The sequence below is a fragment of the Suncus etruscus genome, chromosome 20 (assembly GCF_024139225.1).
Source record: "Suncus etruscus isolate mSunEtr1 chromosome 20, mSunEtr1.pri.cur, whole genome shotgun sequence".
Classification (NCBI taxonomy): Eukaryota; Metazoa; Chordata; class Mammalia; order Eulipotyphla; family Soricidae; genus Suncus; species Suncus etruscus.
In genome coordinates this window covers 24,229,478-24,242,025 of record NC_064867.1, presented here as the reverse complement: position 1 = coordinate 24,242,025, position 12,548 = coordinate 24,229,478, and the positions used below count along the sequence as shown (strand labels likewise).

At 46.9% G+C, this 12,548-nt stretch overlaps 1 protein-coding gene across 1 annotated transcript in view; it reads right to left on the bottom strand.

Annotated features, from left to right (window-relative positions):
* The window catches only part of RFTN1 (raftlin, lipid raft linker 1), a 200,297-nt gene that overhangs the window by 38,753 nt on the left and 148,996 nt on the right, over window positions 1-12,548 (bottom strand). Inside the window, exons 5-6 of the mRNA XM_049766141.1 lie at window positions 10,612-10,930; window positions 861-1,064 (exon numbers count right to left, since the gene is read on the bottom strand). Of these exons, the coding sequence (XP_049622098.1) occupies window positions 861-1,064; window positions 10,612-10,930 (523 nt within the window). The remainder of the gene's footprint in view (window positions 1-860; window positions 1,065-10,611; window positions 10,931-12,548) is intronic.

The window sequence follows — 12,548 nt, the reverse complement described above, 5'->3', positions numbered from 1 at the left end:
ATCCATAGCAAAGGAAGAAGTATACAAATGCTGTTTCTGCTCTGCCAATTTGTGGAGAAAATTGCTTAATCATCAAGACAGGAGACTGTTGATGCCCCCTGCCAGGTCTTGCTGGGATCAGCAAGTTTGGTGTTGCACTTATTTAGGAATCCTACAGCTGGCAGTCCTCTGGAGCCACACATGCTGGCATGTTGGCTCTACTCTCTACTCTTCTCAGCTTGCACATGGCCTGTGACTGACTCTGTGTGAACCCAGAGTGCTTTCTTGGAACTCTTACCCACTTTGGAGAGATGTTCTGCCTTCCAACTGCCAGCACTATGCCAGGGGAGCGAGCCTAAAAGATAACCCATAATTGGGGAGGGAGTCCTGGGGAGCCCCGAGACCCAGAAACAGTGTGTGTCCTGGTGGAGTTTATAGAAAGCAGGCTGTTCAATTCACTTCTCTGCTGTTAATTCCAAGGTGCTGCTACTGCGACTTCAAACTGTAATAGTGTCTATAAACAATTTGCACTTTCTGAGAGGCATGATCCCAGGGGGTAATTAACTAACCCAGGGAAGCATCTCTCTAAAAGCCTTTAAAAGCAACAAAAATGGGGACCACTATCCAATGAAACAGAATAGTCCCCCCACCATACAGACCCTTCCTTTGTGACTTTGGAAGCTACCTGGCTAGTGTGAACCTAGGTTATGGGCCTTATGAAAAAATTCCTCAAGATATGTGGATAAGAAAGCAAATACAGCCTGTCTTTTGTTGTGAAGCTTTTGTGCTGAAAGAGAAATGCTCAAAATATGGGTTAAGATGACAAGTGGGAGAAACAGGGATCACCAAGATTGCTTCCACTGAACTCGACCCCAACCTACCATTGACTGTTCCCAGATAGAAGATAGAGTTCACCAACACGCCGCCTTTCCGGAAGTGGTCGCTCATGTGCTCCAACCAGTTGGCATCCAGACCACTCACTGTCTGGCCATTTCTGGAGACCCGTAGCGGGATGGTGACAGGATAGTATTGGCGGCACTTCTGGTGGCTCTTCGGTTTGTTGAACAGGGTGTAGATCTCCATCTCTGTTGGGATTTGTAAACAGGGTGGGAGAAAAAGAGGGGCAACAGTGAGCTGGGTGAGGTGCACTGCCCCTGCCATGTTTCAAGAAAGCACAAGACATCCAAGGTACTGTCTGTTCCATCAGCTTCATCACAGGCCATTCTAAGAACAACATTTGGGGGCCTTGAAAGTGAAATTGGGTGCCATGTCTCTCAAGGGTTGAGCCTTGAGTGAGGTGACTTCCATTTTTGATCTGGCTTATGAGAAATAGCTGTGACCTGAGATTAGTTCAACTAATAATTATCTGAGAGAAGGACCTGGTACTCATTTCTAAGAATTTATATAAGAATGTCATTGGGAAACAAAAGCAGACCCACTGGGCCCAGAGTTAGTTTTTCAAAATATAATGTAGACTACCTATATAATATAAATATAGTCAATCCACAGATGGACCATAGGACATAGTATAGTGTTTAGGACACAAGTCTAGCATCTGCCTGACCCAGGTTTGATTCCTAGCATGACATATCTCCTGAGCACTGCTGGGTGCAACATTGAAGGTCCCATACACAGCCAAGTAGCCTGAATACCCCAAGCACTGCAGGGTCTAAGCAAAATTCCATTTGCAGATTCTTGCACTGAATGGATGACCTGATTTGGCTGAGAATCACTCAGACTTCCTGAGCACTGCTTTGGAATTCCCACCACACCCCCCCTCCCCAATACCACTATGACTCTGGGAAAACTTGTATATCCTGAGCTCTATTTATAAACAGGGGTGATGTATCCTGGGGCTGACCACATATTATATATTCAAGTGCATCAAAAATACATCATTGATATAAATGTGTTCCCATAAACATGGGTTTCTGCCTGGAGTGGTCAGATACTTCAATAGTCAGGCAGGCACTGGGTTTTACAGGGCTGCATTTATAGCTCAGTGTCTCAACAATCAATACTCACTACCTGCACCATCCCACCCTTGCCAGTTGTACGTGCTGCCAGCCATGAGCGAGCAGCAGCTGCCTCCGGGAGCAAATACCTGGAATTACAATCTAAGTCCGAAGGTCTATTTTTGTGTTCCTCATTGAGGCAAGCAATCAAGAGTTCACCCAGCTTCAACAGTTTTGCTTACACAGCCCTGTCAAGAATACACTTTGGTTTCCAAAAAAGATCTATTTGGATAAGAAGAAAAGCTCCACCTTTCTTTCAAAGAAATATTTGAAAGGTCATAAACAATGCCTGACACCTGGCCTCGACCCATGCTCCAGGGGGCTGCGTCCCATTTTTCAGGATTTCACAATTTCTGGCAGTATTTAAATACCAGCTGAATTATGACTTTTCTAAACAGACTGGCTTTTCTTTATTTAAATAAATGCAGTGAAAAAGGAAACTCTGCCTCTTGGTCATAACCATAAGAGAAACAATGACCATTGGGCCATAAACAGAAGGGAATGATGAGACATATCAACACCAAATATGTTCATCCACATCTTGGCTAAAATTAACCCACACAATTATTGTATTCAGGGACAAAGAAAAACTGAGCAAGCATCAGCAGAAATCTCTGAGCAGTAGTGCCAGGCTCAATGCTATCACAAGTGGGAGTTTAGATAATGGGGAAGCCATTTCAAGGCATTCACTGGAAAGATCCAAAGAGAGAGAAATGTGCCCATCCTTACCAGGTCTTCTGAAGATAAAACCTACTTTCATCAAACAATGCTTCTCAGGACCCTAGTCTGACCAGGAAGCTATCTCTAGTCAATAAATACTTGCATCTGAGAAATCAATTCTTGGCCTACAGAAATGACAATCAGTGCAGAATTTCATGATTTAGAAGGAAAAACTTCAGAACTGAAGTTATGCAGATAAAGAATCAAGCAAGGAATTGGAGTTCAGTCAGGGAAATAAAGGGGAATGCCAGGAGGTGAACTAGGATGATTGGGTGTTTTCATTGTCTTGGTGTGTGGGGTTCCTATAAAAGCAGAGTTACTAAAGACAAGAGGATTAGAAATGGTCTGTAGTCCATGACAGCCTTCGAATTTCTTTAAAAGCAGGCCCTGGGAATTGGGGGTACAAGTGGTTTATTTGGGCAGGAGTATTAATGAGAACAGCGAAGAGAGGAAAGGCAGTGACGTATGAATTCTTGAGCAGTTTACCACCATGGCAATGGGCTCACCCTATAAGAAACATACTATAGTGATCACAGGTTGGTCCACAAAGAGATAAATAACTCAGGTTTGCCATTTTCAGGAATTAAAACCATTCCTAAGGACTCCGACCTATAGACATATCCCCATTCCATCAAATACCTGACTAGGAGAAATGTCCTTAGGTGACCCCAAGAAAGAGAGCCAGACAGAACCCTGGCCACCACATCTACCACAGATGAACCAGATGCAGAAGGAAAAGATCCCAGCCTAAAGACAGTATGTGTGCTGAACTGAGAAATGACCAGCTCAAGTTTGAGAAACACATGACAACACTAGCTATGATTCCCCACTCTGAGGCCCAGGCAAAAATACACCCACACCCAAAAGCAGTATGAAATAGAAAGGGAATAAGGTAAAAAACTAAGAACCAAGAAGGTTGGGTGGACTGGGGCAAGACAAGGCCATCACCTGTCCCTCCTCAACTGGACCACCCAGAGGTAGACAGACCAAACTGGCATAGTAAGAAAGGGGAGACACTGCTGGAAACAAGGACCTCCACTGAGACATGGGCAGAAGCCTGACTGCAGACGCACAATCTCTGTTATCCTGTTTCCACACTCATGGGCCTGTCCATGAACTTGGAAACTAGCCAGGAGCAATGGTTTGTTCCTGTAAGCTCCCACTGCCCACTGTCCTGGTTCTCACACAGGCTCCACAAACACCAATATGCCCAGAAAGCAGCTCTGGGAGTGCTGAGATTGAGATTCTCTCAATGCTCTGCTGACTCTGTCATTACCCTGAGAGGCTTTTTCCAGACGTGGAGCAGAAAGTTCAAGAGGCAAGGTTGAGGTATTATTCCCCGATCTAAAATGTCCTGAGAAGGGCTGAAGAATGGCATGATCCGAGCACCTATGGTACACAGCTGCACAGGCTTGTGGATCTTGTATTTCCATTTCTGCCTCTACCATCTCATCATCTTTCTCTTTTCTCCTGATGGAGGGCTCTTCTTTGACCATTGAGGACCCCCCCTTGTCTAGGAAGGCCATTATCTGGCAGAAGCAGCATCTAGGTCTGCTGACTTACCCAAGCCAGATAAAAACTGAAAGTAAGCAGAGCAAAAGGAGGTGCAAAGCTCCCCAGAGCAGGAGGCAGGTGACAGGTGACCAGTTCAGAGTCCATAGAGTAGTGGCACTTCACACAGGATAGAAGTTTTCAGTGTGGCCCAATGGCCTTGACTAGGCCTGGGATCCCAGGATGAGAAGGAAGAAGTCACAGTCTGATTCACAGCACAGGACTACTAAAACTCAATGGGGGTGGGACTGTCAGTGGATGTCAGAGTTGGCCATCAAGCTTGGCAGGGAGGGCCTGGGGCGTCATGGGCCGGATATATGGTTCCAGTAGCAGAGCACATGCATAGAGCCCAGCTCGTTGATTGTAGGCACTGTCTGTACTACCCTGTGCACTACATTGTGTGGCCTGGCTCCTGAGTACCGCCATTACCACCAGCAGCCAAACACAAATAAAAGATGAAAGTTCCCATTCTGAAGGCTGGGCTGGGATGTCATGGTGAGCAGAAAGAATAGAGAAGCCTGAATCTGGGAGGAGGCTCCTCCAAGCTGCCATCAGCCACAGGGCAGCTTTTGGCCGGCATGGGGTCAGGACAAAGCATAGCCACTGCTGCTTCAGCTCCGCCTTCAAGGAGGTAATGGGGTGGCTGGCAGCAGCCTGCCATTCTGAGGCCTCCTACCCCCACAGCTGCTCATGGATCACTCCCAAAATCCACCAGAGGGACCCATTAGTTCAATGCCCAGAAGCCTTAAGTGGTTCCCCCAGATATCAAGCTGCTAAGTGGCAAAGCCAAGTGCCTTTCCAACTCCAAACCCCAGGCTATTTGCTAAACCCAAAAAGCGCTCGTTTCATCAGGCCACGGAGAAGCAGAGCTGTGAGCACGGGTGGGCGCTCGATAGCAGCTGTTAATGGCCTGAGTGGAAAAGGCTAGGCAGAGGGAGGCAGATGGAGGGCTTGGAAGAATTCAAGAATTCAGCTGGGGTAGAATTCTCTATGGAGAGGGGCAGAGACTCACCCTTGAGGGAAAAGGACACAAGATGGAGAGGCCAGAGGAGGGCACCTCCTCTCCTGCTGAGAGTACCACCGAACACCGGCCTGGTAGTCCTCTCAGAGATACAGATACACTGCAGCACTCAGCTTCAGGTGGAGCAGGTAAGGGTAGGGAAACCTCTCAGAGATACCATAAGAGAGATGGTCAAGAGATGGATTAGTGTGAAGATGACCTACAGGCCTTCATGTTTCTCTTACCTAGGATGGACCACGTTTCAATCCCCCAGCATCCCATATGGTCCCCCAAGTAAGGAGTGATTTCTGAGTACATAGCCAGGAGTAACCCCTGAGCATCACCGGATGTGGCCCAACCCCCACCCCCAAAGAAAGAAATGGCACATGCACAAGATGTGGGGAGAGGATGATCATGCCAGAGGTATGCTGGAGGGCACTGCCAGGGGGCGACCCTGGCATTCCTACCAATTCCTACCAAGTGTTCTCTGAACAGCTTCCCATCAAGCAGCAGGAGCTTCCCCTGGACCAGAAAACCAAAGTCAAGGAGCAAGAAGAGAATGGCTGGATGGGCCTGGGGGAGCCAGGTAGCAAGAGAAGACTCCAGCCACTAGACCACAGACAGACCTCAGGAGCTTAGGAGGGCACGAGGGTGACCCTCTGAGCTCCCAGGAGGGGGCAGGAGAGACTAGCAGCCTGGGTGTGGGGGGCATCACAGCCTAGATTTCCCTTTTAAAGGAAATCCATGGGAGGAGGAGGCAAGGGGGATCCCTTCGGATTCTTTTTAATTGTCTTGCTGTGATTGCCTATTTAAACCCACCTGGCAGAAAGAGACGGAAAAACACTTCACTCTCCTTAGGGTGCCCAAGAGAGCCTGAGCTGAGTTGAGCAGGCAATGGGGAGGGGAAGTTGACAGGGACTGGGGGGAGGGGTAGGTGACAAGAGCCTGGACTTCCCAGGGAAGGAAACCACTAGACCCGCCCAGAACAAGATAGGAGTGCAGCTGGGGTTAGCCAAGGGTTTTGACCCTTGGGGATAGGGTCCCAGATGGCCGTCTCACCTCAGGGAACCAGACAACAGTGGAGGGTGAGGAAGGGACATTCAGACCAGACACTGGGGCCTAGCACCCCAGTTTCAGTCTCAGTTGGTCACAAAGCTGTGTGAGGCATGATCCAGACAACACAGGGTAACAACACACTCTGAGGTGGCCTTGGGTTCAGCTGTCATTTTCACTCCCTGCCAAGAGCATTAGTGAGGCCCAAAAGCATGTGAGTTGGGGAAAGACAGACATGGGTTTCCTGGAGGTAGGGAACCTTCTGGGGCCAGCTCCTCAGCACAGTGAGGAACCCTTTGTCATGGACAGAACAGGGAGAGCTGCTACCCACCCCAAAACATGTGAGGCGCAATTCAACACTCTCCACTGTGGGTCATCACCCCAGACTCACATATTTGCATGCTTGTCCCAAGGATCTGGCTTTTCAGAATAGAAAGACACTTGAGAAAATAGGTCATAGGCCAAGACACTAGGGTGCTGAGTGATTTCTATATTTTGGTTTCAGGAGTGGAAGGGGAATGAGGGAGAAGTACATAGCAGGGTAAGGTTTATGAATGAGAGTAGACCCCAATGAGTTTGCCTGGGGTCCCTCCACAGAAGCTAAGAAGTCTGGAAGGTGTCTTGAAGAAAAGGTACCCATCCCAGGGGAACTTCTTGCTTTACCACCCCCTTTCCCAAAGCTAGGCTTCCTGGAAGAGGAGGTCAGTAGTGGGGCAGGAGCACTTATGAATTAAAGGGAATTAAGGAGTGTTTTGAATATGCCTTTCATTTAACCTTCCACCAAAAACCTTGGCTACAGTGCTAGGTTATAGGGGAGAAAATGAGGGACTGTAGGATCTCCTGACAGAGCTGACTAAAGGTGGCTGACTTTTATTTTGGGGAGTGGTGGTTTGGTCACACTCAGCAATATACAGGGCTTACTTTGCCTCTGCACTCAGGGAATCATATGCAGTTCTGGGAATTAAATGGGGTCAGCCACAGGCAAGGCAAGCACCTTAACCTCTGTACTAGTTGTCCAGTTTTTGGGTTTGGATTCTTTTTATTTATTTATTTCTGGCATTGGGTGACTCTCAGGGCTTATTCCTGGTTGAGCTGAGAGATCACTCTTAGAGTAATTTGGGGGACATATGGTACCAGGGATCAAACAAGGGTCTGCCTCATGTAAAGAAATTGCCATACCTGGGGCCAGAGCAGTGGCGCAAGCAGTAGGGTGTCTGTTTTGCATGTGCTAACCTAGGACAAACCATGCTTTGGTTTGATCCCCCGGCATCCCATATGGTCCCCCAAGCCAGGAGAGATTTCTTTTACTTTAATTTTTTTTTCCAATCTCTCCCACTATATGGAGTGGCTATTTATCTCATCTTCCACAGCACCAATTCTATTCTCAGCTTGTTAGCCTGTTGGAGAGCGTATCCATTTTGCCATTCAATTCATGTACTGAGTTTTTCAGGCCTGTTATTTGACCTGTTATTTCAGTTTGGAGTTTTGTGATTTCTGTCTTTATATTTTCTTGGTTCTTATTAGTGTTCTGTTCAACTCGATCCATGGTTTCTTTGAGTTCTTTGGGCATCTTCCATATTTCTTGTCTAAACTTCTTCTTTTTTTTTTTTTTTTTTTTTTGGTTTTTGGGCCACACCCGGTGACGCTCAGGGGTTACTCCTGGCTATGCGCTCAGAAGTCGCTCCTGGCTTGGGGGACCATATGGGACGCCGGGGGATCGAACCGCGGTCCGTCTCCTAGGCTAGCGCAGATAAGGCAGGCACCTTACCTCCAGCGCCACCGCCCGGCCCCTTGTCTAAACTTCTTATCTGAGAGATTGATTAGTTGGTTGGCCGTTTTCTGGTCATCAGAATTGTCATCTTCATTTTCTATGTCTGATGCTGGCCTGTGTTGTTTCCCCATTAGCACACTTGTATTGTGGGTTCTTCTACGTGTTGTGGTGGTATTCATTGGCTAAATGATGTGCATGGCCACGCACCCTTTCTGGGTGGGTCGACTTGCCTCCAAGGAAGGGAAGCCCTCCGTGGATGAAACCTCACACAGGATCAAATCTTAGGCCTGAGCACGCAGCAGAGAAGAAAGTCCGGGGAGAGATGCTGGGCTTCAGTGATCCAGCTCAGTTCTTAGTGTGTTTTTTTCTTCTTGTTGCAGTGGCGTTCTTTCCTTAGAAAGAGCGCACAGCCATGTAGTGAAGTGGAGCTAAGTGCTCTTCTGGAGCCTCTGGGAGAGCGAATTTTCTGGGCCCTTTTTAGCCCACTCCCAAGAGGTTCAGGAGACAGGACAGGGACAAACACACACAGGCAGCACTCACAGTTTCTCACAGTCAGGCCCCACTGGGCTGGCGTAGATTTTCCCAGCCTGACTTCACAAACAGGGGACCTGCCTTCTGTGAAGTACTGTTTATAGCCGGTTTTCACTTTAGGAAGCAGTCCCTTGGCATTCCGGCCCCTTGAATGAGCCTCTGGGAGAGTGAATTTTCTGGGCCCTTTTTGGCCCACTCCCAAGAGGCTTAGGAAACAGGACAGGAGACAAACACACACAGGCAGCACTCACAGTTTCTCACAGTTGGGCCCCACTGGGCCAGCCACCAGGAGAGATTTCTGAGTGCAGAGCCAGGAGTAATCCCTAAGTGTCACTGGGTGTGGCGCAAAAAAAAAAAAAAAAAGAAATTGAAATTGCCCTGCCTGCTGTACCATCACTCTAGTCATGATGTCTGGCTTCTTAACCACTGTGTTACCTGTCTCCCTACAACTCCTGCCCCTTTATTTCGGGGGAATCCCACCTGTCCTCAACTTCCTCATTCTAGAGTCCTGGAAACTTTATAGAAAAGGTCCTTCTTTCTTCTCAGGACTTAGTACATACAGTCAGCAACCAGAGGAGATAGATATTTCTAGAATATTCAAGAGAAGGAGTCTATAGGCTCTAAATTAAAAAAAAAAACCATAAGGTGACATACCTTTTTTTAATGCCAATTCTGGCTGAAAAGAAAAAGTGAGAGAGAGATAGCACAGCAGTAGGGCATTTGCCTTGCATGCAGCAGATCTTTGACAGACAATGGTTCGAATCCCAGCCAGGAGTAACCCCTGAGCACTGCCGGGTGTGACCCAAAAACAAGCATACAAAGAAAAAAACAAAAGAAAAAATAAAAAAAAATCTAGCAAGATTAGTTCTGGGAACTGATTTACAGAGATGACTGAGAAGATGAACTGCTCCCATTATGTAAGAGGCAACAATTAATTCTCCTTTTATCATTCTCCTGGATGGAGATAGAAACATTCCTTTCCCATGGTTCCTGAGCTATTCTTAAAGCATATGCTAGTCCTCATAGGTTGATTTTCAGAATCTGTAAATAATTAACATTTGCCAAAGGGATATGCCAACAAAGAATGACTCCTAAGCACAAGGGCTCCTTCCTCTCAGTCCTACCTGTCCCACCAGCTAACAGCTAGGAGTGGCTGCAAAGCTGGTCTAAGTACCTGGCTCTCAGGGAAAAAGTGGAGCTAGAGGAAGTGAGGAAAGGATGGCAAGAGAAGGAGAGACCTCACTTCCACGAACTGTATGAAGTTTATTAGCTTCTGAGAGTGATTTGCTGAAAAGAATAAGCAGTAAAGAGACACATGGGAGGGTGGTCAGCCCTGCCTGGATCATAGGCCATAATAACCAATTTCCAACCTGGAAATCTCAGCTTATTCATCTGCTGAATGGACTCTGATTGCAGAACTCATCCACATCACAGGTTTATCAGGAGAACAAAGAGATCAGTCATAGAAAATGCCTGTTGGTCCATCGGCGTGAGGTACCAGAAATATTGATGCATGCTTGTTATGAGTATTGTTGTAGAATCATTATTTGAAATTCTCAACCTACACTGCATGCTCTCCTGCTGTTCCAATAGGATTCAGAGTATTTCCCTCCTTGGTCCACAGTTTTCTCTAAAGCCCTGATCTGTCAGCCATACACAAAGTCCCTTAGCTTTCTTGATTTCCTTCTTTAGGCAGATATGCAGAATAAGTGAACCGGAAATGAACTTATCATCCTGCTATGGTGCTCAGTCCACTGACACTTGGTCTATGAGAGGACAAGTAACTCAGGGTCAGTGCAGACACAGGAGAGAGGAAATAGCTTGTTGTTAAGAATCAGATGCAAATGTGATGTGTCAGAGCCACGGCAAGTCAATTCCACATGGCCCACTCTCCTCAGAAGTCATGACTGCAGAAAGAAAATAGACAGTAGACCCAGACAACAGCATCTCTACCTTGACTTCCTCAAAGATGGCCACACTGATATACTTACTTCCTAAGATTGGCTCCTCAAGCACTTCCGACTGGTCATGGTTGGGGCCATCCAAAGGCTTGCTCATTCCCTCCCCACCCCCTTCTTTGGAGGGCCTGCTGGATTGCTGGATGCAGGGTGTCTCCCCTCCTGGGTCCCGTTTGGGCTCTGGGTTTCCATCTGTGTCGATTGGAGGTCCATCTGGGGTTCCTGGGTTCTCCACCTGGCATCTGCCACGTTCTTTTCCAGAGTCTCCAGCATCCTGGGTGCTGTTGGTCAGGCAGTGGAATTGAGGTATGACACCAACAAATTTCAGGCCCTGACTTGCAGCCTCCTGGACCTGTGAGGCAAAAGAAATAGAAGGGGGCAAGTCAATGGAGATTCGAGTCAAGGGCAGCTTCTTCACACCTCGTTATACATGAATCTACCAAGTGAGGGCCCATGGCAGCAACTAGGTGGGAACATGGTGGAAACTAGGTGGGAACATGGCGCCATAAAAGTAGAAGATGGCATCTCCCTGGCTAGAATGTGACATGAAGTGGATTGGGTGGTGACATCTACTAGAGATCCATATCTTCAAGGCTGTGTTCACACACTAACTATGGCCCAGTTGGGGTGTTGGTATGTGTGAGGCTACTGGGTTTGAGTTGTTGTCACCTATCTTCCTAATGTGAAAATAACATTTGGTAAGGAAGATAGATCATTTGGAACAATTTATCTTAGAATTAAATGCTGCATATATTTCTTAGTTTTTAGATTTGTTTTTATTTTTGTCTTTATGAGTTTGTAATAAGTTTCTATAAGGATGAGCTAGAGCAAAGACAATTTGAAAGAGGAAGTTCGTTTTGGTGCTACTTTTTTGTGTTTTTCTTGTTTTACTTTCTGTCTGCCAGGTTACAATCTAATATAGGTTCCAGAGAACTGTGCACTAATTACCAGATTATTCTCTTTTTTAAACTTTGCTTATTTATTTATTAGTTGATAGGTTTCTGGCCCACACCCAGCGGCGCTCAGGGGTTCCTCTTGGCTCTGCATTCAGAAATTGCCCCGGCAGGCTGGGGGACCATATGGGATGCCAGAAATTGAACCGGGTCTCTCCCAGGTTGGCCTCATTCAAGGTAAATGCTTGACCTCTGTGCTATCTCTCCAGCCCCTTTACCAGATTATTCTTTAGGACCCAGAGAGCTTTCTTGTTTTTGAGAATGTTTTGGCAGAAAAGGTGCTGGACATAGAACACCCACTCCAAAGACCTGTTGAGTGCAGGTACAGCCTAGAGAACCCAAAGATCATGCCTGGTAGGGCAGACTTATAAATTCATTTTTATTTTGGAGCCATATCTGTTTCTAACCTCAGAGATTACTCTTGGTGATGCTCAGAAGACCATATGCGGTGCTGGGGATTAAGCCAGGGCCAGCCATGTACAAGGCAAGAACCTTAATTCCTGTACTATCTCACTGGCCCTGACTCATTTTTTGAGACTTTAATTATAATTTTTTTCATTTTTTTTTTTTTGTTTTTTGGGCCACACCCGGCAGTGCTCAGGGGTTACTCCTGGCTGTCTGCTCAGAAATAGCTCCTGGCAGGCACGGGGGACCATATGGGACACCGGGATTCAAACCAAACACCTTTGGTCCTGGATCGGCTGCTTGCAAGGCAAACACCGCTGTGCTATCTCTCCGGGCCCAATTTTTTTCATTTTGAATGAGGTAACATTGGTTTATTTTAGGAGTGTCATGTTCCCACACCACACCCATCCCCAAAGTGCCAACATCTCCCTCCCCGTTATGTCATCTATACAGTCTCTGTCTAGTCTTAGCTACAAGGAACTTTTCACTTCCTGAGTTACCAGTTGGAGATTGTGGCACTTTCACTTTTTCAGTTCCTATAAAGGAGACTCGGGTACCTGATGGAATGAATAGTCCAAAGTGAAAGAGAAGTTTCATCAAATTAAGCAAAAA